The sequence below is a fragment of the Phalacrocorax carbo genome, chromosome 3 (assembly GCF_963921805.1).
Source record: "Phalacrocorax carbo chromosome 3, bPhaCar2.1, whole genome shotgun sequence".
In the NCBI taxonomy this organism is placed as follows: domain Eukaryota; kingdom Metazoa; phylum Chordata; class Aves; order Suliformes; family Phalacrocoracidae; genus Phalacrocorax; species Phalacrocorax carbo.
In genome coordinates, this window is record NC_087515.1 from 70,568,254 (window position 1) to 70,591,727 (window position 23,474).

At 41.2% G+C, this 23,474-nt stretch overlaps 1 protein-coding gene across 7 annotated transcripts in view; it reads right to left on the reverse strand.

Moving 5' to 3' along the window:
• Window positions 1-23,474, reverse strand: part of NCOA7 (nuclear receptor coactivator 7) — a 97,220-nt gene that overhangs the window by 14,460 nt on the left and 59,286 nt on the right. For 6 of the 7 annotated variants that reach the window (XM_064447357.1, XM_064447351.1, XM_064447353.1 and 3 more), the window contains 7 exons: window positions 14,707-14,786; window positions 13,747-13,854; window positions 12,392-12,493; window positions 11,203-11,328; window positions 8,667-8,851; window positions 6,307-7,373; window positions 4,658-4,826 (listed from right to left, as the gene is read on the reverse strand). In XM_064447357.1, the coding sequence (XP_064303427.1) occupies window positions 4,658-4,826; window positions 6,307-7,373; window positions 8,667-8,851; window positions 11,203-11,328; window positions 12,392-12,493; window positions 13,747-13,854; window positions 14,707-14,745 (1,796 nt within the window). In that variant the 5' untranslated portion in view covers window positions 14,746-14,786. The remainder of the gene's footprint in view (window positions 1-4,657; window positions 4,827-6,306; window positions 7,374-8,666; window positions 8,852-11,202; window positions 11,329-12,391; window positions 12,494-13,746; window positions 13,855-14,706; window positions 14,787-23,474) is intronic. The other variant, XM_064447354.1, reaches the window with a different exon arrangement.

Consider the following 23,474-nt stretch of genomic DNA (forward strand, 5'->3'; position numbering starts at 1 on the left):
CTAGAGACCTGGGATAATGGCTCTGAGTTTTGGAGCAAGAGCTCCACACCAGCACACTGATGACAATGCTTGGTGTGATCCTTGAACGTAACAAGAAAGTAACATTCAGCAGAAGGAATGAGACTGTGGTTAGTTTGGTGTTTGACACTTTGGTGACCACTGCTGGAATACTCTGCCCATCTCTGGTTCCCAAGTCATGCTCAAGTGTGGCAGCTTAGAGATGCAAAACCAACTGCCATACAGCAAGAGGCAAAAAGAGTTATTTAGCTTACAGGAGCGATAGATACCCTGTGATAGCCTACATTAAGAGGAAGTGAATCCAGGTAATACAGATAACCACAACCAGGGACCGGAAGCCAGAAAAAGTGAAGTATATAGTGCACTGAAAAAGAGCAAAGACAATTATCAATAAAACACACCAGACAACTTATCAAGTTAGTTGATTCTTGAGGGGGAACCATAAATCATTTTTCTTCTAAAATATATACTTTAATTTAGGGGGTCCCAAATGGACATGACCACCATTTCTGTTGACATGGCAATATCTGACTTCTTTGAAGGCAGAGGCAAACCAGTTTTCCATAAATTAATGGCTTCAGGTCAGCCACAGGTGACAGGGGGGCTACTTCCAAATGTGTGCGTTTGGGTAGTGGGAGAGGGTTTGTGTGCATCCTGTGATACATGTACAAAAGCTCTAAGTCCAACCACAGCTCCTGGCCTAGCTGGAGCCAGGAATTAATTCAGAGGAGTCCCATGGCTTTATTATGAACACACCTAATGATGATCCTTCATGAACCATGAGGGTTAAGGTACCGTAAGCCCTCATATGCTTCTATGAGCTTATATAAACTTATGTGGGCCCTCATTAGAAGATATTAAGCTACAGATACAAACAAATTTTCATAGGTTTCATCTGTGTAGTTTGATATCTTATCAGCAGTCTAGGAGTACTCTATTTGTAGAAGACTAATTCAGAAGGAGTCTAAATCTAATCTTTATGATATCTATTCTGTTCTATTCATGAGCATGGAAAAGTGATCCTTCAGCATCAGGACCATCTTAACCATCATCCCTTTATGCAAAGCCCTGCATAAGTCCATGGAAGCATCATGTAGGTATTGATTCCAGCTAGTTGTGCTGGAAGTTCTTCCAGATCTCATCTTCTCCGTATTAACTACAGGGTGTTATGCACTAGATGCTAACAGGAGTCACAACCAAGCAAGATCTTGCTCTACAAAAGGAAACCCCACAGACAGAGTAACAAAAACCAAACCAGAACTCACCCAACTCCCCAGACCAAAAACATCAATGAGGCAGGGAGCTAAGAATGAATGAGTGAAGCAAGGCTCAAAGCCTGCTACTTTTCCTCCTTGAAAATCTGCCTGCTTTCAAAACAGAAACTCCAAAAAAAGCAGATGCCCTCTCAGCAGCATGATCTCAGTTCAATGTCTTTTACATCAAAATCAATGCAAATTATACGTTTATAAACCAAACCTGTCTGCCATATTTATATTACAGATAATCAGTGAGATTTACTTCTTGACTGAGGAACTTAAAATGAGGGAATTTTTTGTTAGGACACATGTTTATAAACAAAGAAATTCTATATTACTACTTCTGTCCCAGTGCAAGGCATTTTCCTCTGCAAGACCTCTGAGGAAATCTGTGACATAATTATTGACCTCCTACTACTCAAAATCCGCTAGGGTGGAAAGTCTACATACCATTTCAACACAAAACGTAGTACGAGCACACACAGACTTACCCTCTAATACTGTAAGCTACACCCATTGCACGACGTCTCAGCAAAAGAATCAATCTCTCTGTTCTTATCCAAAAACATGGGTGCCTCTCTGCCCAGCTGAACCCGGCAAGCAGCTGCCCTAGACTGTGTAATCTGTAGTAATCTGTATATAAGGCAACTCGAGATGTCCATCTCCCCTGTTACGTGTCAAGGCGAGCACCACTGCGATCAAGGGGGCAGGAAAAAGCAGCCCTGTAGTCACTGATTAACTCAGCCACGCTGTGCGGGTCATGGGGCGATGCACACCAGGACACACTCAGCACCTGGGAAGCCACATAGCAAGAAAGAAAACCTACAGCAGCTGCAGAAGGCAAACAAGACTTATTGACAGCCTTTGTAAGGGATATCAGCCTAACAGTCTTCTCTATTAATAATGTTTCCAGAGGCTTCCATAAAAAACACAGGAGAAAAATTTTAAAATTTTAAAAGGTTAAGTATGTCTCCCTCAGTGCAGCTTTCCTGCAGCCTGCCAAGGCCAGGAAAGCAGCAGCAGTCTGCAGGTGGATGAGCAGCTTTGCTGGGAGCGGCTGAAAACAGAGCCATCTTCACAACTGATGACAGAAGCTGTTTTAACAGCAAAAAAAAGAAACCATGGAAAGATGTAATTAAATGCAAATCAGAGGAATATTTAATTTACACAGTGATTATAGGCACGCACACTAATTTCTTCACAATCTCAATCCAGGTTTGGGGCTGGGGAGGGGGAGGTATGTTTGTGGTTTTTTTGTTTGTTTTGGGGTTTGTTTTTTGTTATTTTAAATTTTGTTATTTTAAATTACTATGAAACATTAAGATACTGCACGAGCTACTGTGACTGCACTGGACAAAGTGTTTTATTTATGCTGCTTTATGGCCCATGAGATAAGACTGGTGTTCTTGATATTTTCATACATGAATATAAATTGGATTCCAAATGCATTATGATATATTAGTTATGTAAAAACATAAATATAAAATGCATACCAAAAAACCCAAACATGTTTTTAACTTAGTAAATTATTTTGATACGTTGCATGAAAAATACATTGCAAAGCTATCCCAAATGACCTACTGTCCACAGCACTCAAGATGCAATACTGAAAATTATATACCATGCAATACTGGTGCGAGAATATCACCAGCGGCTAGGAAGCGATGCATTTTGCTTTGGGAAGGCACCCAAGAGTTTGGAGAAACCACTGACTTGTTAGGCAAAGATATGTCTTGCATTAATATGAAGGAGTGGGTCTCTTATTTCATTTGCCCAAAGTTCTACATGATCTTTTACATACCTCTGTGATGTTAAAACAGGCATGCATGAATAGCACCAAAATGACCCAATTTTATAATCACATTCACCACTAATCTTGATCAAGATCCGAACAGCAGCCCTGACAGCAACGATCTGGCCTGTCAGCCAGCAGAGCCAAGTGCTGCTGCAACAGCTCAATGCAGAAATTACTTTTTCCTCATTCTAAAAACTTAAGAATAAGCCAGAGTCAACACTTCAGTTATATATGGATTAGGTCCCTTCACTAATCAGAATGTTTCTGCTCATAAAACGACAAGCAAAGAAGCTATTTTCCAAGTTTGTGCTAAGAAGCTTAATAGATTTACCTGTTGCTCAGAGCAATGATCAGAGACAACCTCAGTTCAGCTCAGCAGCTTTATTCAACATTAGATAGACTATCCCCAAAGCAATAACTGACCTTGCGTTGTATCACTCCAACTCCTTGAAGTATTTACTCACACTTCAACCTAGAATTTTCTGAACCCACCCTTTTGCAATCCCTGAGGAGCCAAGGACTGGGTTCAGCAGATAGCAAGCAAACCAAAAAGCTATCTTCAGCTATACTCCTGATGGCCACATTCCAGCTGGATTAAACCTCTCCCCCTCCTCCCCTGGGTCAGCAACTTCCACACTACTGGACTGCTCAAAGCACTCATTTCTAAAATACAAGAAATAAACACTTAAATCAACACACATGCTACAAATTTGAAAAGAAAATTAAATATTCTGAATAATTATTTTAAAAAAAAATTTAAAAAGGAAAACAATTTACTGCATCTTAAAGAGACATCTCTGAGATTGATCACAAGTTCATATTCTTTGTTCCTGGCACCTCATTCACCAGAAGTGATCACCAGTGTCACCGATTTCCCTATTTTGGTTTGTCAACAGACCAGAGAGCTGCTCTAGCTGCCTTCTAGTGAGAGAAGGACCAGTAATTTGATTCCCCACAGCCAGTGAGTATGATAGCCTCACAGCCATGCTTGGGTGATTTACGTGGAAAATCACAGGCCTTCACTTTTTTTTTGTTATAGTACTATTTACACATACATACACACCTACAGGTACATAAAACATTTAAATGGCTTTTGTCGCAAAGGGACATTTTTTTACGGGCCTGAAGGCAGAAATAGCCACACCCATTCAGTTAGGAGAGTCTCCCTTTTCCACATCATGCCCGTTGCTCATGTGAAATACCTATTTTTTAGCACTGGCACCTTACTGGATTCCTTGCCTCTCTTGTCACTGTTCCCCTCTTCCACTTTCCCTCACTTCCTAGACTATAGCCAAAACCCAGATCATCCCCCAGTGCTTTTATCGCATGTTAGCTGCACATATATCTCTCCTTTCATGCTCCAAGTGGCACCAGATCCCTTCTCCCTTCCCACTGGGAGCCATATTAGACCAGCAACAGGCTCTACTTTATCTCTCTGGAACAAGGGCACCTCTCTCCTCACCTCAGCATCCTTGCTGCATTTCACATCTTGGACCACGTAGGAAAAGTCAGATTCAGCTCTAGAAAGCACTATACATATAAAAAGATAAGAGACAAACATGTTTTCATGCTATGCACTGCAGCTCACCTTTCCCGAGGAACAGCAAACCAGTACTCTGGTTGCTTTATCTTTTTACTGTACTGTTGAGACATGGTGGTGCCCTGAGACGCGAAGGACTTTCTCATGGGCTTGCCTACTTTAATGCACAGAAACATTGGAGGCGTCTTGCTCTTCTCCTCTTTTGAAGGAAGCATATCTGAATGAGAAACAAGAGATGGGCTGCTTACAGGAAAGTACAAATACTGCAGCTGGTAAAACACTGTCACGAAAGTTAGTAATCTCATCCAAAGGAATACTCAGAGGCACTGTACAGAGAATTAAACCTGACATGTCATTCAGTAGCAAAGCTAGTTTAAAAAAAATCCTTGTTCCTTCTAAACTGTGCCCATTTATTCTCATTTTGTCAGCCTGTATCCCCCTCAGCTGTACAGCTGTGTACGGAATAGCTCTGTACAACAGATCAGTAAGATGATCAGGCTGGGAGCAAACTGCAACATGAAGCAGGAAAGTAAAGGGGCCAATGTGGGTTCAGGAAAACCGTCCAGTCGTAGGGTAGCCCTACGCACACAGACACACACACACACACACACAGAGCGTGATCAGTTCCTCAACTCTGACAGTCAGACAGCCATACAGGCACCTTTTGTCTGCACAAGACAGGGTCAAGCGTAAGAGCAGTTTAAGTTCGTTAAACTGCTGGTGCGACAAAAAAACCTGCTAATGAAACTATAGCCTCAATCACACTGAAGTTGCCTCATTCATTTTAGGAGTACACATACAGCCATTCTTTTTTTTCCTCTCCCAGTGAGAGCTATCACCAAATACAACTAGCAAGATATAAACCCTTCCAAAAGAAAGGAAAAATCATTTTAAGAACAACTTTTTTTAAAAATAAAGACTTCCACTCTATTCATCCCCCACCACTTGCTATGAATCAAGGGTATGTCCACTGGTTCATTAAACTACCAAGAGAGGAGCATCAGTGCTCCAGTATGGACTAAGGCTTAGAGGCACTGGGCTGTAGCAGAAATAGTAATATGCGGACACTCTATCTAAACTGAAATTTCACTTTGTTATATGATTTCCAGTAACAGCCTGAATTTTATTTATAATAACCAAATGACCAATCAGGACAAAATGATCAGTCAGTAAGACTCTGCATATATTCCTATTTAACATTTCTTTAAGGGTTTCCATAGCATGAAAGACACTAGACAGATGGAAATAGTGTCAAGAATACTTTGGTATCCCCCTTTACAGCCATGCACTGCTACTTTGGATACTATCAGAAATACACTGACAGACTTCACTGAAGCAACAGAAGTTACCAACACAGAGGGACAATTCCTAGACCATGAAGTGTCCCAGTCAATACTGCAACTGGATGACATTTCACTGTCCTTCTTAAAGGCAGCGAACAGAGGTGAAGATTATATAAACAGTGATCACTGAATATGGAAAGATCATACAAGCTACTAGTCAAACTAGATGCTTAGGGAATTTGAAGGTATTTTTTCTTCTAAATAGCACACAATATAAAAATATAATATACAAGAGTAAGGAAAAAAAAGACCAGGTATTACAGAAAGACGAAATTTAGAACAGAAGGCTATCCAAACGTTACCATGATAATGCTCTCCAAGCCTCAGAGGAAAAAAGGATAACCAGAGACCTACCTTCAATTGGCACTTGAATTTTCTGCAGCAGCCACAGTCTGATTTCTGATTGATTGTCTAACTGTGTTTCTTGACAGGTCTTGTCTATAGCTGGTACTAATGAAGAGTCCACAGACTCTTTCACATCCTTTTCCTCTGCTGCTGCTGAGCTGATTTCTAATGAAGGTGCTTTCCTTTCAGCACAGCAGGAATCAAGCTCCATACTTTTAATTGTATGGACTTCATTAGCGTGGGACTTTGAACAGCTAAGTGTAAGGTCTATGCCAATTGCTTTATTGTTTTCACCTTTCTGGATTTCAGCCTTGTGTAAGTCTTCAGATGACTGAGACCCATTCCCATCTTTATTGAGGTAAAATTCAATAAGTTTATCTTTCTCTAGTTCTTTCTTAGTGTCCAATGCAGTCTCCACCTTACCTGTTGGGGAACTGACACATTTGTTTACTTCTGGAATAACATCTTGCTTTTCACATAGTTCTAAGTCTAAGTCAGCTTTAGGTTCAACACTGTCCTTTTTTTCCAAGGAATCAACTGTCAAGTGCTCCTGGACTTCTGTAGTGGGTTTGGTTACCTGCTGCTTAGTTCTCCCCAGCTCCCTGGCATCAGCCAGCAAGCCTTCCATTACTGAGATTTTCCTGTCCAACCCTCTATCCATATGAGATGACGTCTTTTCCAGTTCAATGAAGTCATCCTCTCTTTCTCCCAAAAGGGATTTTTCTTTGGTTTTGTCATCTGAAACATTCTTTTCCCCAGAAGGCTCCTTAGCACATGGATCTGCAGCAAACTTTTCCAAATGTTCAGTAGCAGTGATGTTGTTGGGAAACTCCAGTGACTTTGACTTGATTGAGCCTGTACTGTCAGATGACTGAAGAACTTCAAAATCAACAGACTTCTCCTTATCTGAAGGTTTTATCTGTCTGGCACCCAGGGCAATGGATGGATCCCCATTCTGCTGCCTCTTTTCCTTGCTAAGGGATTTGAATTTGCTGAAAGGATTGATATCTTTCTCAGAGGACAGGTCTTCCCATTCTCCTGGCCTGTACAGAGGACAAAGATCCTTTGGTATGTCACTGTCAGGGAAAATGATGGATGTATATAGGATGTTAAAAGCAAAATGGAAACAGAAAAAAACGGAAAAGAAAGAATAAATAATATACTAACTTAACTTAAGCTCTGAAACTCAACAAAAAATTACTTTCTCCAAAACAAACATACATTAGTGGAAATAAGTGACTTTAAAGAAAATAGAGAAAAATGCAGAAAGGATAATACCAAAATAAAATGAGTAAACCACCTGGCAGAATATGCCACATGGGTGAAGAAATGGTACACATGTAATAGCAATGTGCAAGTCATCAGAAGTTCAGTAACCAAAAAACCACAGGAGGTCTATTTAGCTGCTGGAATTTCATTCATACCATACTACTATTGTTATTTCCCACACCTGACAATGAGTCAACCTCTACAACCATCCATGCTTCCCTACTCAGTACAAATGTATTTTTGAGAAGAAAGCAAACTGGAGATAAGCCGTACCCTGTTTGAACATGTTTTCTGCAAAACAGTAACAGGCATCAAGAGTTGGGTTTTCTTCCTTTTATTTTCTCTGTTACTCAAATGTACTGTTTGAATGCAGACTTCCCCAAAGATTTCTTTTTAAAGCAGGACAATCACAAAACATTTCAAAATGGAAAATCCTTAAAAAACTTAGCAGCATACAACTTGAGCTCTTCATTACTGCTAAAAAGTCTGAGGTGAACGAGAATACAAGATTCTCACCACTTAAAAGTTACCAAGAAGTTACTACACACTCTAGTAATGAGCGTAACACAAATGTTTGGAAAGATTTTCTTGAAATGAGAAAATGGAGGGAAGTAGTGAAGTAGTCCATTGTGTATTGTAAATGCAAACTGTCAATGAATTTCTGGTTCTGAAGTGGAAGTATTCCACAGACTGGTATTTCTGTAAGACAGTTAAGGTGCTTTTATCTTCAAACATTTTAAATACTCCTGGTAACACAACAAATGGTCCAAATCTAACCCTCTTCACCTCTACTGAAATAACCCCAGAGATGGGTCAGTGCAAGAGCTCAACCATGGCATGCCACCAATGCTTTCAATCACTGGTTTTTACTTGCACTTTGGTTGTCATATTTATGACCCATTTCTCTGTCCTGCCACTGAAGTGTTCTAAAAAGAAAGTGGAAGAACAATACAAGTGAATCATTCTTTTGCTGGCACTTTCCTTCCCTGATTTGTTTTATTCTGCTGCATTAAAACTCTTCCCCTCCACTCCCCCACCTCCTTTTCCATGACCCTTACTAAAAATCTGTAAACATAAGTTCAGGGAAGAACACTCCTTACGATGGCAATGCATCTTTAATCTTCATGTGAGAGATGTCATTGTAGAGAGCTATTGAGACAACCTCCTCCATGGGGCAGATGAGCCCGTATTCTTCACAGCCATTCTCAATTACCAGAGGATCAGACTTATGTGGGTCAAACATGATATTGTTTGGAGTTACTATCATGACTCCTCCAACTACGCCCTGCAATAGGAGAAAGAAGAGTTAGCACATCTCATGCAATTCACTTATCATTTGGTATTGGAATCTAGGCTCCTATCCTAAAGAGAAAAACCTCTCTCCTGCCTCTATATACCCCGTCATGCAATGTTTGCTAACAAAACATTTTGGTTTCCAATTGCATGAAGTCAGACATTGTAAGGAGAGTAAAGAAAAAGATTGCTTAGTGACACCCAAGTTCCAGGCTGATAAGGAAAAACATCTGAACTATTCAACTTCCAGTGCTGGCTGCTACAAGCTAAACTTCCAGATTGTTAATCAATCTCAGACAAATAGGTTAGTGCACTTAAAAAAAAAAAAGAAAGAGAGAAAACCTACCATTTTATTCTAGATTCAGCCACCTTCATACAATATGTGAATTTATATGCAACCGGCACACCTGAAGGCAGCCTTACTCATGGAAATGTCACGGTTACCATGCTAAGCTACATTACAGTTCCCCTTGATCTGCTCTCCCAGAGGTACAAGCAAAAAGCTTCTACATATAGGGGCCTGACATGAAACAGTTTCTCCCTCACCTAGGAGCAGCTTCTACCACTGATCCAAGCATATTTTGCGCAGCTGTAGAAGACATCTAATTCTTCAAAACGTGCTTTAGCCATGGATTTGATAAGAGGCTGCATCAGCCATTATTCAGCTTTCAACCTGTGGCAACTGACCATTTTTCAAGGGAGATTTCCAACGTCTGGCTCCTGCACCCTCTCTTCCAGATGAGCTACAAAATTCACCAGACCAACTCAGAAGCTGTGCATAAATCATGACATCTGACAGACAGAGCCATAGATCAACAGGAATGACCTACACTGCAGATACTATTAATTATCCAAGGTCATCTGGAAGACAAGGCAAGCCAAAGAAGACTTAACAGATAGGCAAGTAAATGACCACAAGCTTGGTTTGGTTTTTTTTCAGTCAGGGAGATCCCAAGCTGACGGCTTGACACTGGCAAGTGAGTACATGTGTGCCTGGCTCCTTTGTAAAGCAGAGTCTGTATTTCCCATTTGCTTCTCCTGTATGACTCACATACACGTGCCTGGTTTGTGTTTGGATTAAAGAATCAAAATCAAGTGCAGAGGCTTCTCCCACAGGTATGTAACTCTCTTTAGCCAGAAGAGCAATACATCAGTAGGCTGTACTTCCTACCCAGCCGCTGCAGGAAGGCAGGCAACAAGGGTTTTTAGCTACACTGGCAAAGAAGCTGTCCCACTTATGATTGTTCTGACTGCAAATTACTTTTTCAGCCCTGCAGCCATAAAACTGGCAATCTGGATCATCTGCACCCAGCAAGGATCACATGACAAAGTGACAGGATTTCCCTAATTTACATATGAGACATCAAGTAGCCCTCTATTACTTTCTACAAAATAGCAGACTGAAAAATTGCAGAGTGGTTAAATACAGTGTACCTCTACTCGATGAGAAAAGAAGCCAAAACCTGTAGGTATAAACACATCCATCTTACAAAAGTCAGGACTAAGGGAAAAATATGTTTAAATAACAACGGTTAGCATCTCCAGTGTTACAAATACCACAGAACTTAAAACCCAAACATGCAGGCATCTAACTGAAACCAGAATCAACAAGAGCAGATACGTCAAAGTAGACAGTTCAAGAAGAGAGTGTCTGGCAGGCAACTTTAAGAAGGTTAAAATACAGCCCAAGCTTTGTGCCTTTGCTTCTAAAACAGCTGCTGTAAAATTTAGGGTTGAGTCCCAGTGGGAATGTGTATATTACAAAACACTTGCAAGAAAAAGAAAGAAAAGGTTGCATCATGCAGTATTTATCTTTTCATTAGGGTTTGCATGACGTTCATTAGCAAGTGCAGAAGCAACACGACACATTTGGAAACACCATTCCGGAAACAGTTAAAATTTAGCCTAGAGTCATAAATGAAATAGATAGGCATGTGCTCGTTTTATAAAGGTGTTGCACAATTTGATGGAACTGGACAACTAATCCTGACACATCATAACTCTAAAATGCAATTTTCTCTGTCTACCTAGCAACACACAGTCTTAAACTGTGTAATTCTAGTAATTCTAGTAAGACATGGTAGGAGAATGAAGACGGGTAGAAGAGCTATTCATCAATAAAGCAATTATCATAACAGATTAAACAATTGAAAGAACAAAATAACACAGCATATTACCACTGTACCAATAAACACAGCTGTGATAGATAAAGCCACCATAACTTTTACATTCTTTACAAACGTGGAGCACATTTGACTTCCCCAATATTCATCTCTCACTTACCCAAACAGATATTGCTTTTAAAGAATCTCAAACAATATTCAAAAGCCAGGTTCCACCTACCTTACCATCTGTGAAGTAACGACAATTCATTTTTAAAAATTTGACAACCACAGGCTCATCCTCTTCTGAAGTGGAGGACAGGACTCTCTCAACTGGTTTGAAGGCCTTTCTTGCCAAATCAGCATCCTTAAAAAAGAAAAAGTTCCGTGCAGAGCAACAGGACCAGAATCATACACTTTTAGATTCTGGGAAACTAAAAGGCCAGATTCAACCAACTCTTTTCCTTTTGCTTAAGGAAGAAAAGCGGTGGTCACATATGTATGTATGTATGCGTGTATGTACGTACACTTCCTGCAGTATCCTGTAGAGAAGAAAAACCTCGTAACATTACAAAAAACCTTCAAGCAAATAACAGGCAAGAAATTAAAAAATGCCCAGGCAAGTCAGCTCACTGAATTTCAGTGAGGTACTCTCATTAAGAGAGGGCCAGTCCTGCCACCTCATCTATATTGAAGACCTCTCCACACAGTGCACTGGTGTGATTCCCCACGTAAGTCCAAGTTTATACAGTTATTCACTCCAGGCTTCTCTCCACTTTCCTCTTCATTGGTTATGGACTTGAAATGCCTAATTGCTTTAACATCAGTAGGTAGACAGCTAAACTCCTGAAAAACTACTACCTAAAATCATCATAGCCAATCACCCTTCTAAGGAAAATGAAAGATCAGCTACATGAAGGCCTTTCACAAAGATTAAATCCAGCAGCCTGTCTACATAAGGCAAGTCTACATATGGGTATCGCCATAATATGCTTAACTAGAAAGAAACTGACTGCTCAGACTGAACTAACAGCCTCTGTGCACAAGGATTCTAATGAAGGATCAAAGCTCTGGACTTCAGAGCAGTACAGAAATCTCCAGGGTGAAACACTAAATAATTCTTCATGTTTAACTTCCTGTTCTTTAAAAACTATACACTATACCATTTTCAATTGCTTTGATAGTCTCTGGGCCCAAATGAACTTGTACTGGGTTTCTACACTCAGACAGAATTCCCTTAATTTGGAATATTTTAGAGAGACGGTAAATTTTGTAGTACAGTGAATTAAAATCAGTGTTACTCAATACACTACACACAAGGTCTGAACTGTAACATCGAAAAACCTGATATTTACACAGTTTTGAATCTCAGCTTCAGAATCAGAAATTATTTTGTGAGTTTAAGACCAGTGAATCAATGTTTGACTTACAGGGAGTTTGTCATATTCAGCATCTGATGAAGAAGGAGAAACGGGAGCAGCAGGACTGAAAGAAGACAGCCTCGCAGCACTTGTTTCTGGCACAAAGAGAATCTAACAAACACATGTCAAAACAGTAAGACACAAGCTTCAGAGTTATTCACTATAAATACTACGTTCTACTAGAAGGACAACCCAGTGCTGATCACTTGTGATTGCAATGCACACCTTCTTTCCCCCCTAAAGTTACAATCCCAGGTTGTCTTGCAACTATCGCAACTACAAAGCAAGTAACTATAAAATTACTGTTAACAGTCAATAATTTGTAACAGCAAACTCTGCTCCAAAGAGAAGGCCATTGCTGAAGATGGGGGATCTTTAGTACTAGAGGTTTATAATACTGCTATAGGTTGCCTGTTTCCGAAAACCTACTCGTGTTTCCAAATTTATAAAAAAATCCTTTATATGAAGCAGCATTTTAGTATCACGTACTCCATTTAAAAGAAAAAAATAAACCCTTACACTAATACAAGCGTATATAAAATTATAATGCTTTGTTTGAATTTTAATATTCTCTCACAGTGAACACCCCACATTTTTAGTAGAGCAGTACTAAAATTGTAGTACAGCTTTGGACCTCCATCCCAGACAAAAACATGGAGTAATTTGTTGCAAGTGTCACTTCTAAAGTTAAAAAAATGTTCAGTTTAGTTTTAAACTAAAAATGTTCAGAAAAGAAAACCATTTTGCTTATCCCAGCTTTTGTCTGCTGGGTATTCTTAAGCAAGTCGTGACATCTCTTTGTGCCTCAGTTTCCCTATCTGCAAACCAGGACAATTCAATCTCATGTCCATGAAGCACAAGCAGAGATCTGCTCTTCATGAATCAGATGTCAGCCTTCACATTTGCATTTCCATTACTTGACTTTCCCAAAAACAGTCTATCTCCATTCACTTCTCATCTTACAGGAGACTGACTCATCCCCAATATAATGGCAGAGAGCCATTTTAGTTACTGTATCTAACTTTCTAATTCTTTATTGTATTATACATAGCCTTTATCTAGGCTTTCAAAAAATTTACCTTTCTTGCAACAGCTACATTACCCTCTTGACCTTCAGAGTCACCTTTAAGCTTTAGTGACAGCAAATAAATAACAAAAGTCCGATATGGCAATGGCAAAGCTCCCCCGCCCCACAACTCCAGGTAATGATCTAGTGAGTTCCCCTCTGAGGGATCTGAATTACCAATGTCTGTTATCCTTGCATCCAAGTACCTAAAGATCTGTGAAATTAGTAAAAAGCTTTTAAATACATAGCAAATTATCAGGTTTCAGGTATAAAAAACCCCAAAACATAAAAGATTTACCTGGCCTGGCACAATCGTCTGCGTGAAAAGCTTATTGAGCTCCACAAGCTTGTTTGGGGTGATGTTAAACTTTAATGCTATGCTGTTTATGGTGTCCTGATTTCCAGCCTGAAGAAAGAGTTGAAGCTTAAGATACCATTGTGAACACATTCAGCACACCAGCTGAACTAAAACCACCTAACAGACTGTTTGCAGGGAATAGATTTGATGATCTCAACATACCCTCTGTTTAATAGCTTACCTCATAAGCCAGATCAATAAAAAGAAATATTCTCTCATACTATACAGTAGATAAAATGGAGATGTGTTACAGATGTTCCTCTCCTTTTCTCGTAAAACTTTAAAGAAGCACCACCTTATTTAGAACTGGTCTGGCAAGTGGGGAAAGGACACACACTGTAAAGTTCATTACACCTTTGGCAATCGCAGCCCATCAGGCATTTGTGCTGTTCCCAGCTGGGACACCTGCCTTCCACAGCCACTCTGTGTGATGGAGGAGGGGTTTCAGGCACCTGGCTGCCTCCCACCGAGACTTTCTGGACAGAGCCAGTCCTCTGAGCCGCCGCAGCAGGGCACCACCACCCTGCTCAAGCTTAATGAGGTCTCACGTCACCTCAGGACCAAGCACAGGCCAACCACTTGATGACCTAAGCAACGCTGTGGAATGAAAGTATTTTTCAGAGTAACAAAACCAATTACTCTACTAAAGAGCCATGGTGCCAAAGTAAAATAGGCCTGGCAGCTGTGAGAAGAGGCAGGGGACCTGGTTTGAACAGTGGTTCAGGGCGTGAGCCTAGCTCTTCCCACACAATGGTATTTGGAGCAATCCCTATTGAGGTAGGTACAAACTGCAGCCAGTATTCACTCGGTGCTTTCAGTTTTGTGCCACTGGCTCCCTCTTGACCTCAACAACTACACTTTCAAGAAGCAGACATGAACAAAGCACAAACCAATACTTACTGTATATTCTATGGTACCATGGGGTTTCTGAGAAACCATTTTTTTCTCTTTCTTTTCATTGGTTTTGTTTTGATTGTCATCTAAAGAGGAAAAAAAAATTATTTGAGTAACTGACTTTCAAGTGTATGCCTATCAACATGTTTTGAAAGAGATCTACAGGATGTGCAAATTGCAGCTGTGAACAGGAATAAAAGGGCACATCAAAAATACCTATTAGGCCTTAAAATTGCATTGCAAGGCAAGCAAAACTTCATCAAGTACAGCAGGTTTAGTAATCATTCAGGAACTCTGCAAGAGTAACGTATACATGATACCGTATCAATACAGAACTACTCCCATGTTTTTCTCCACGATACCTGCACAATTCAGCTGTTGACTACAAGTACTTTGTGCGATGGGCTGCTATCAAGGCTGAGGCAGAAACCAGCAGAGGAATGTACGTGCTGATACTGCATCAGTACAACCACAACAAATACTGGTTAATCGCCACTGCACCACCAGGACATCATATTTAAATACTGTTTTAAACTCTGAAGGTGAAAGTATGCAGAGTCCTGCAAAATATGCATGTGTGCAGTATACAGTCAAGCATCAGAACGCATAAAGCTTGTTCAGAAGACATTTTTCATCAGCTACAGTATACAGAACTCATTGCACCTGCACAAATCCTTGCAAGAGCCCAAAAGGCACGCACAAGCTCTCAGGAGTGTGAGCAGGGTAGCTATTTCCAATTCTTACCACTGCCAAGTGTAGGCAAAACCGAGGCTCAGAGAAGATGCCTGCTGCCCAGCCAACGCCAGCTCCCTGAAAACGACACTGGTGCCGAGGGCTCACCCTCTGCACCCCGAGCCCAGACACACGTACCTTGGGGGGATGAGGGCAGCATGCAACCCCAGCTCCAGGAGTGGGGCCGGGGTGCAGAGAGGCTGTGCATGGCTCCCCTGCTCGCCCAGCCTGCTCGCCCCCGGCCCCTCGGACAGGTCCTGCTGCCTCTGGCAGGGTGCTGCAGCCCGGCTGAGATGGGGAGAAGTGAGAAGGCAAGGCAGGGCTGGGCCCAGCAAAGCCAGCAGCCAGGATCAGGAGCAGGGAGACGCTGCCCTCCTGGACGGACTGTTCCTGCGGTCCAAGCTGGCAGCTCTGGAAGGAGGTCAGGTAGGAAAGGATGGGGAATGGCAGCACAGGGCTTCTGGCTTGCATTCAAGCTTTGCTGCAACCTTTGCTATTTCCAGAGAGCAAGAGGCAGATAGCAAAAAGGGCGAGGACTCGCCTGCCCCACTGTAATGTACACAAGAAGAAAGGAGGGGCTCGGAAGTGTGTTGCACCTGACCCTTCTGCCAGCCCATTTCCACAGTGAGATTAATGCTGGGGGCTGCCTCAGTGTCTTCCTGAGGCTACACAGTCAGAGACCGACTCCTTCAGTCAACAGAAACTCACAGGAGCCCAGCCTGGTGCACACAGCTGAACACACATCCAGGTGCTACTGCAGGTAACCCACTACCTGCCAGGGATGCAGTTGTGAGAAGTGCCATGGGTAGTGGTATAACAGATAGCAAAGACATTTTTCCCTATAACATAATAGAGGCAGAAAGCCTGCAGGGACTAAATACACACAATTTAAGTACATGTGGTATGAAGGACAGAGGTAGGAAGAGGAAGATCAGGATGATGCTGGCTTTTCCCTGATAGCATTTTGGAACAGAGTGCCACTCAATGATATCAGACTTTTATTCTTAGACCGGAAACCCACAGTAAAACTTTTAAAATTAGCATTCTTGCTGCCTTTTTCTAACCATTTGTATTTCCACCATTTTCGCGCCATCTTCCTCTGATCAAAATCAAAGCAGTCTATGGTGAAGGACAGAAAAACAACATTAGCAGAGCACAGTATTAAACCACCAGAAACACAATGCCAATACAACAGACACAGAAGTAGCAAATAGCGGATGTTTCCTTAATCCATTATTTAAGTACAACTGCTGATACAGACACAATCCTGCCTGAAGAAACTCCCCCAGCTAACAATGAGTGTGTTCACACTATTTTGTGCTACTCAGGAGATACCACTTCAGCTACTCCAGGATAACTAGAACTATGTATCACTCCCATGCAGGCAAACGACCTATTACTGGAGAGAGACAAGAAAGATTTATAGGTAGACTTCTAGTAAAACATTTTGTCTAGCTGGAAAAAGTAGGCAAGTTTTTCAGATATATTAACTCTTGCTTAGTTCTGAAACAACACACAACGTAGGAAGCAGTTAAGAACAGTTATTTCATAGTAACTAGACGTGCATGTAAGACCTTGGTGTGTGGGGAAAATAAAGTAGCCCAGAGAGATATAGAGATTTTGCACCTGCTAAATATGCAAAAGTTAAGTCTGCGTGTGGAGGGGAGGAATAACAATATGCAATTAAAGCAGTTTCTCTGCAGAGCTTATGATGTTTGGTATTAGCTAAACGTTTTGATTGCAAAGCTTTGTCTTTGGAAGGCGGGATGATGACTGAGAGCTGACCATGACAGCAACCACAATGCCACCAGGGCACAAGACCACAAAATACTCTAGCAATACACATAACTTTCTCTTCTACAGCTTCCTGCCTGGGGGATGATGTTCCTCTCTTTCCCCTTGTGAAACACACTGTATTTTTCAGGTCCTCCTAATTGCATTGGCTGCATTAAGTCTGGAGACAAATAAATACTATCCAGTTATAACCTGAAATACTGCGTGGCAAGGAGACCTGTAATACGCTGTAGTTTTTGGCTGACAGGACTGTGGGTCTGTTTGTGTAGTAGGGTCTCCAACACAACTGTGGTGCAATACAGAAAAATAAGCTAGATACATATAGCTGAAAACCCAAAACTGTACAAACAAGTAAAGAGGAAAAGTTCAAAAGACCAGCTGAATTTAGACTATACATAATACAGTTCTCCTTTAGCCAAGAAAGGCTAATAAACCCTAAATAAGTCCAAGAATTAGATAGCTTGCTTTTCTTTCACATCTACATGCAAGAATATATGTTGTATAGCCTGTTTAGCTACAGGCCAAAAGCAGCAGTCACAGACTGTGAACCTACCTGGCTTCTGAGACCAAAATCTGACACTTCTTGTTTCGATACTTTTGGTTGGTTGGATTATTTTTTTTTTAAAATCCCACCAGCAAGCGGTTCTCAACACAATCCTTACACTGAGCATAACTACTTGGTAGGCTTTGGCAATTACAAACCACATCATATCACTTTGAATAGTGGAAAGTCTTAACTAGTCTGTAATTTTACTTGTACATTTAAAGCTTTAAAATAATAAATTAAAAAAATTCAGCTCTTCCAAGGAAAAAATTCCAATGAATCCATTAAATCTGACAGGTACTGCTAACCCCACCTACTGTACACGTAGCGAGGCCAAGGCCACAAGTTATGCTCTGCATGAATGGTTACAGTGGAGGGGGGTGTAAAGCCTGGCAAAGCAAGCAAAACACCACAACATACTATTTCTCCAGTTCCCTTATCCTCTCTCATTTCTTCCACAGGAAGCCAAATGTTTTCTGACATGATATCAAGGCAGCTAGCTCTAGTAGGAGTCCCAAAGGCACCCAGAGCACCTACAGGTGTGATGTGGAGATCTCAGTAACCACATTTCTTTCAGACAGAACTAGATGGAAGAGCTGTACCTCTCCACAGCCTTTAAAATAAAAGCCACTGGCTACTTTTTGGACTTAGACATTTAGTTAGTGGTGAAGTGACTCATGGTTCTGCCTCCCAAGTTTTCCTGAACTGCACATACACTGAAGACAGAATCATACAACCATGAGAACCAACTAGGTGTTAATGCAAATTTGATCACACTGCATTTTTAGGAAAAGGGCAGAGTGGGTGGACTGAACCTCTCTGTGATTTCAGGAAACATGTAAAATAAGAATGATGCAAAAATAGCAAAATTAATGAGCAAGGAGATGAAAAATGCCAAGTGAGAACAGCCTAGAAAATACAAGCCTATTGAAAACGGACAGGTCTAGAACAGAAATTTTTCTGCCCTTATTGGTATATTTATAGCTAACGCAAGTTTCCTAGCAGACTGTTCATATTTCATTTTACAATGCTATGGGGAAACCCTACCAAAAAAAAGACTTATGTAGGAATAATCTGGAACACAGCTCTTAAAGGAGTATGACAAAGAGGTCAATCAGTTTATCATCCAAAAGACCTTGACACACGATAGGAGAATTACACCTCTGCAACTATGTAAATAGCCATATAAACAGCTCAAATAGGTCAAGAAGCATGAACAGAATCCTGGGCTGCTCACACTGACATACAACACCAGGTCCGTCTGACATGTCTTGACTGCAAGACAATACCATCAACACCATCATTATGGACTAACCTGCTGCCGGCTGAAATCAGTGCGAAGTTTTGCAGTGCTGGCAGTGACAACTGAGCCTGCCCAACAGTTCCCGAGCCATCGGTTAGGCTGAAGTGGTAATGCTAGCAGGAATGCTGAAGTAAACAGGGGGCCAAAGGACTGACCACTTCCCACACCACGTAAACAAACTCAGTAGCCTGAGAGCATGGAGGCAATGGCATACTTGGACCAAAAGTCCATTTTACTCATTAATCTTTGTCTTACCAAACACTTAGGCAGCATGTAAATAGAGAAATCTTTCCCCTGACTAGACCCCTTGATTTCCCAGGGTAGAAGAGCAGCATCCACTAAACTGCCCAGTCACTTCGAGACCTCCATTCTGGTCCTATGCCAATGAACCCCACAGTACCACAATGTGCTACATGAACCAGTGCTTCCTTTCTTGTACTTCATACTTGATTAATTTCACTGAGCATCCTAAGTAATGTTAGTTTAAGGGTGAACAAATAAATATTGTTTATGCACCTTTTGCATACCATTCACGATGTTGGAGATTTCCAACATCTCTTAGCTATTTCACTTTTTCAGGCTGACTAATACTAGCATACTTTAGACTATTTCCTACTTCTCTGATCACACAGGCTGCCCTCATTATATTTTCTTCTATCTCTGTTTTGAGGTGCAGTAAGGAAAACTAAATGCAGATTTTAAGATAAAAAAACCCATTAGTTTGTGCAGTGACTTAATGAGGATTTCCTTAAAACTGTAAGATACTAGTCATATTTTTCCACATCACTGAGTTCATCACTGCTGTTTTAGGACATTCTTGTCCTACATCTCTATGACAGATTTGTTAGAAGAAATAAAACTATATTACTACAGTCTAGCCAAGCAGCAGGACGAAGGAGTGAAAACCTGAAGGTAGCTTACAAGAATTTGAAACACAATAAATTCATGGGAGAACAGTTATCACTTGAAGCAACCTAATCAGAATACTGATAAGAAATTAAGCAAACAAGGCTTCCTGGGGTAGGTTCCCTTATCAGTGAATGAGGCCTGATACTATCTTGACAGAGATAGAGTACAATAAGTATCACTTAAGTCATTCTAGAGAGACACAGAGACCTCAAGAACATGAAAGTCCTGCTTGGACTGGTAGAGGAGGAAAGAGAAAGACGAATCGGTTTATCTGGATAATTTTTTCCATTTCTACTTTCTAGACTAAGATTTTAATAACTTGCAGCAATGCTGTTATGTGCAGAGTTGTGTATAGGATGATTTAATTGTGTCTCCACAAGCACCTTTCTGGCTCTTCTCATGGCTCTCAAAGTGAACTGAACAGCATTGACATTAAAATTATTACTTTTTATTTAAAAGTCTTATTTTCAGCCGCCATCAAGTGTGGGTAAATCCCACCACCACAGGGGCCAGATCTCTGTTTTAGGACACCCTCTACCCACTCTGACAATCCAGCCCCTCCCAGAGGCCTCAGCAGCCTTCTAGGAAGGAACATTATCCCAACTCATTCCCTCCTTTAGCCAGCTGCAGCTGCAGCAGCTGGGTACAACATCTGTAAAAAGGTTTTTTGGCCATGTGATCAGACCTATCTCCTTGAGTAAAAGGCAGCATGTCAGAAACAATCCCTGCTCAGATTTGGGTAGTGAACTGCTACCATGTTAAAAGAGGAGAAAGAAAACCAAAATCAAACAAAAAAACCCCACAACATCCCACCACCTCAGGTGTCTGTTTTTCTGTTCTGCTTCCCACTCTTCCCATAGCCTCCTGCCAAGCCCTCACCTTTACTTCTGCATATTTTTCCTCTACTGAATCATATTGATCATTTGGCTTCCTCCTTCACTACTGCTGAAGTCACTCAAAACAAAAAGGCAGCTGTCCCCCATTACGACCACACTTGTGCTCCTTCATTAGTGAAACTTCTGCCATAGGTGAATAGCAATTCCCTGATCAATACAAATCCAGGTGCATGATTCTGAAATACCTACACCTTGAACAACTTTACTCTGTTCTCAATAAAAATTGATTGTGATTCTCCACTAGTTATTTTCCAAACAAGTCTTTCAAAGGAATGAATCAATCACCAGAAAATATAGAGCCCCAACAAAAATGAGCAGCAGTTCAAAGAACTGATATAAGAAAGGTGTAATTCCTTCTGCTATAAATGGAGAAGATATTTTAAAGCACGTTTAAATAAGAATTTGGGTGTTCATGCAATATTCATACACTGCAGCTTCTACATGAAGAACTGCAAATATGTTAAAGGAACTTAAATTCCCTCTTTATTTACTCCTCCCTCCCCAAAATGTGGCTTTAGCTCCTTTGCAGCGGCCCAAAGCGATGCTACGTTACATGTTTAACACCCCCTGAATACGCTGCATTAAAATGTGAAGCAACACCACAGTCAAAGCAACAGAGAACCCACTGCCTTCCTTCCCTTGCAGCTGTGCGCAGGGCTGGAAGACAGACAGCACCCACACTTGGGCAGTGAGATATTTTTGGGCGCTGCAGTATTTTTGGGCAATGGGGCACACAGAAGTGCCTGCACACCCAGAAGGCCCTCCAGCTGAGCAAGGGCAAAGGGCCTCCCTGCAGCAGGGTTCCTCCCACCAGGAGCCTTGCAAGGAGACATTCATTGTCCAGGGCAGCATCCCTGCCACTTTTTGGCTGGCATGTCAACAAGGTGGCCACAGAGCAGGAGACACACGACCTGCAGGGACGGCACAGGGCAGACGAGTGCTCACCAAGAGGGCCAAGCTCCAGGCAGCGAAGCAGCTCTTACGTTTAAGATGGCAAGGCGTGTGCTGCTGCATTCAAAGTTTCCTTTGTGAGGATCTGCTTGAAAAGCAAGAGGAGGAAAGATCTAGTTTAAAAGGTCACTGAGGTTTAAGAAAAAGGGAAAAAAAACCACCCCAAAAAAACCCCACCACTCAATTTCAGAGGGAGGTAGCTCACGCACTCCAACCGTCAAGAGGAAAATCTGACATGTTATTGTAAAGAAACAGTGAGATGCAGATGACAGCCTAGTGCCTTAGCTCTAAACCTCAGCTGGAAAACAATATGGCAGCAGTTGAAATGTACTGAAACTAGAGTACTGCTGAAGCAGCGTGTCACTGGGCCCCCAGAAAAAAGCAATGAAGAGGGATGACTCTAAGACTCTATATTGAAGTCAGAAGGGAAGCTTAAAGGAAAGAATGTGTGAAAGAAAAACAGTTAAAGAGAAGACAAACTCATTTCTGCTAGTCACATTTTGGGGAACAGTTCATGCAATTTTTCATAGAATCATAGAATAGTTTGGGTTGGAAAGGATCTTTAAAGGTCACCTAGTCCAACCCCTCTGCAATGAGCAGGGACATCTTCAGCTAGATCAGGTTGCTCAGAGCCCCATCCAGCCTGACCTGGAATGCTTCAGGGGATGAGGCATCCACCACCTCTCCGGACTTTTAAACCAAGTCCCCATGACACAACTGGAATGCTCCTGTGAGCAAAGTTCTTGCAGACACAGATGAACACCTCCTTACACAACGGTGAAAAGCATATTGAGACTGAGCAGAAAGCTAACAGTTGTTAATTGTATTATTAAACCATACGTGGCTTTGCTCTTGGAGGAGATGTAACTGACCTCGAGATGCCAACCCCTGCTTCATTTTGGGTAAGATTTGCAGAAGTGCCTGGGTGAAGTTTTCCAAAAGCAATTTACGGCTCTGAGGTAACTGAATCCCTCTTGAAGATTTTACACTAGGGCACTTTTAAAGCTTCTTTCTTATTTTATAGGAATTAACAATTCACACTGCCATACTATAACACTAGGAAGTGTCAAAACACCAAATACAGGTAAAGAGCAGTGTCAAAACCAAAGGACTGCTCAAATGCCTGAAGTTGAAGACAAGCTGTACATCTATACACCTCTGACTTGTCCAAGACTGTAGATTGGCAGCTGGGCAAAGAATTTCATTGCAGAGGCAGTCCTACTGCCTAATCTTATAAATCATATTAGTATTTTTAGATTTGTAGGAGATCATTCCCAATTTTATACTTGTTCAACGCAGCTATACAAATGAAAAGCAGAAATAAGAGTGGCACAGGGATTAAAAAGACAAAACCAGGTAATTTTCCTTACACAAAATGAGAATACTTTGGAGAAAAGGAAAAAAATGCAAATAGCTTTTATATTAAATTGTATTTAGAGCACGCTAAATAATTCTAAAAGCAACCATATAACACTTTGAGCTCAAAACTCACGTCAATACTGCTTATGTAGAGGAAAGCATTTACAGGATGAACGAATCTCCCCCATATGCAAATACTTGAAAGAAAATGAAAGAATCACACGTCAAGATTAATTTGATTTGGGTTTAGGAGGCGCAACAGGAACAAAACCCACACAGCTACTGA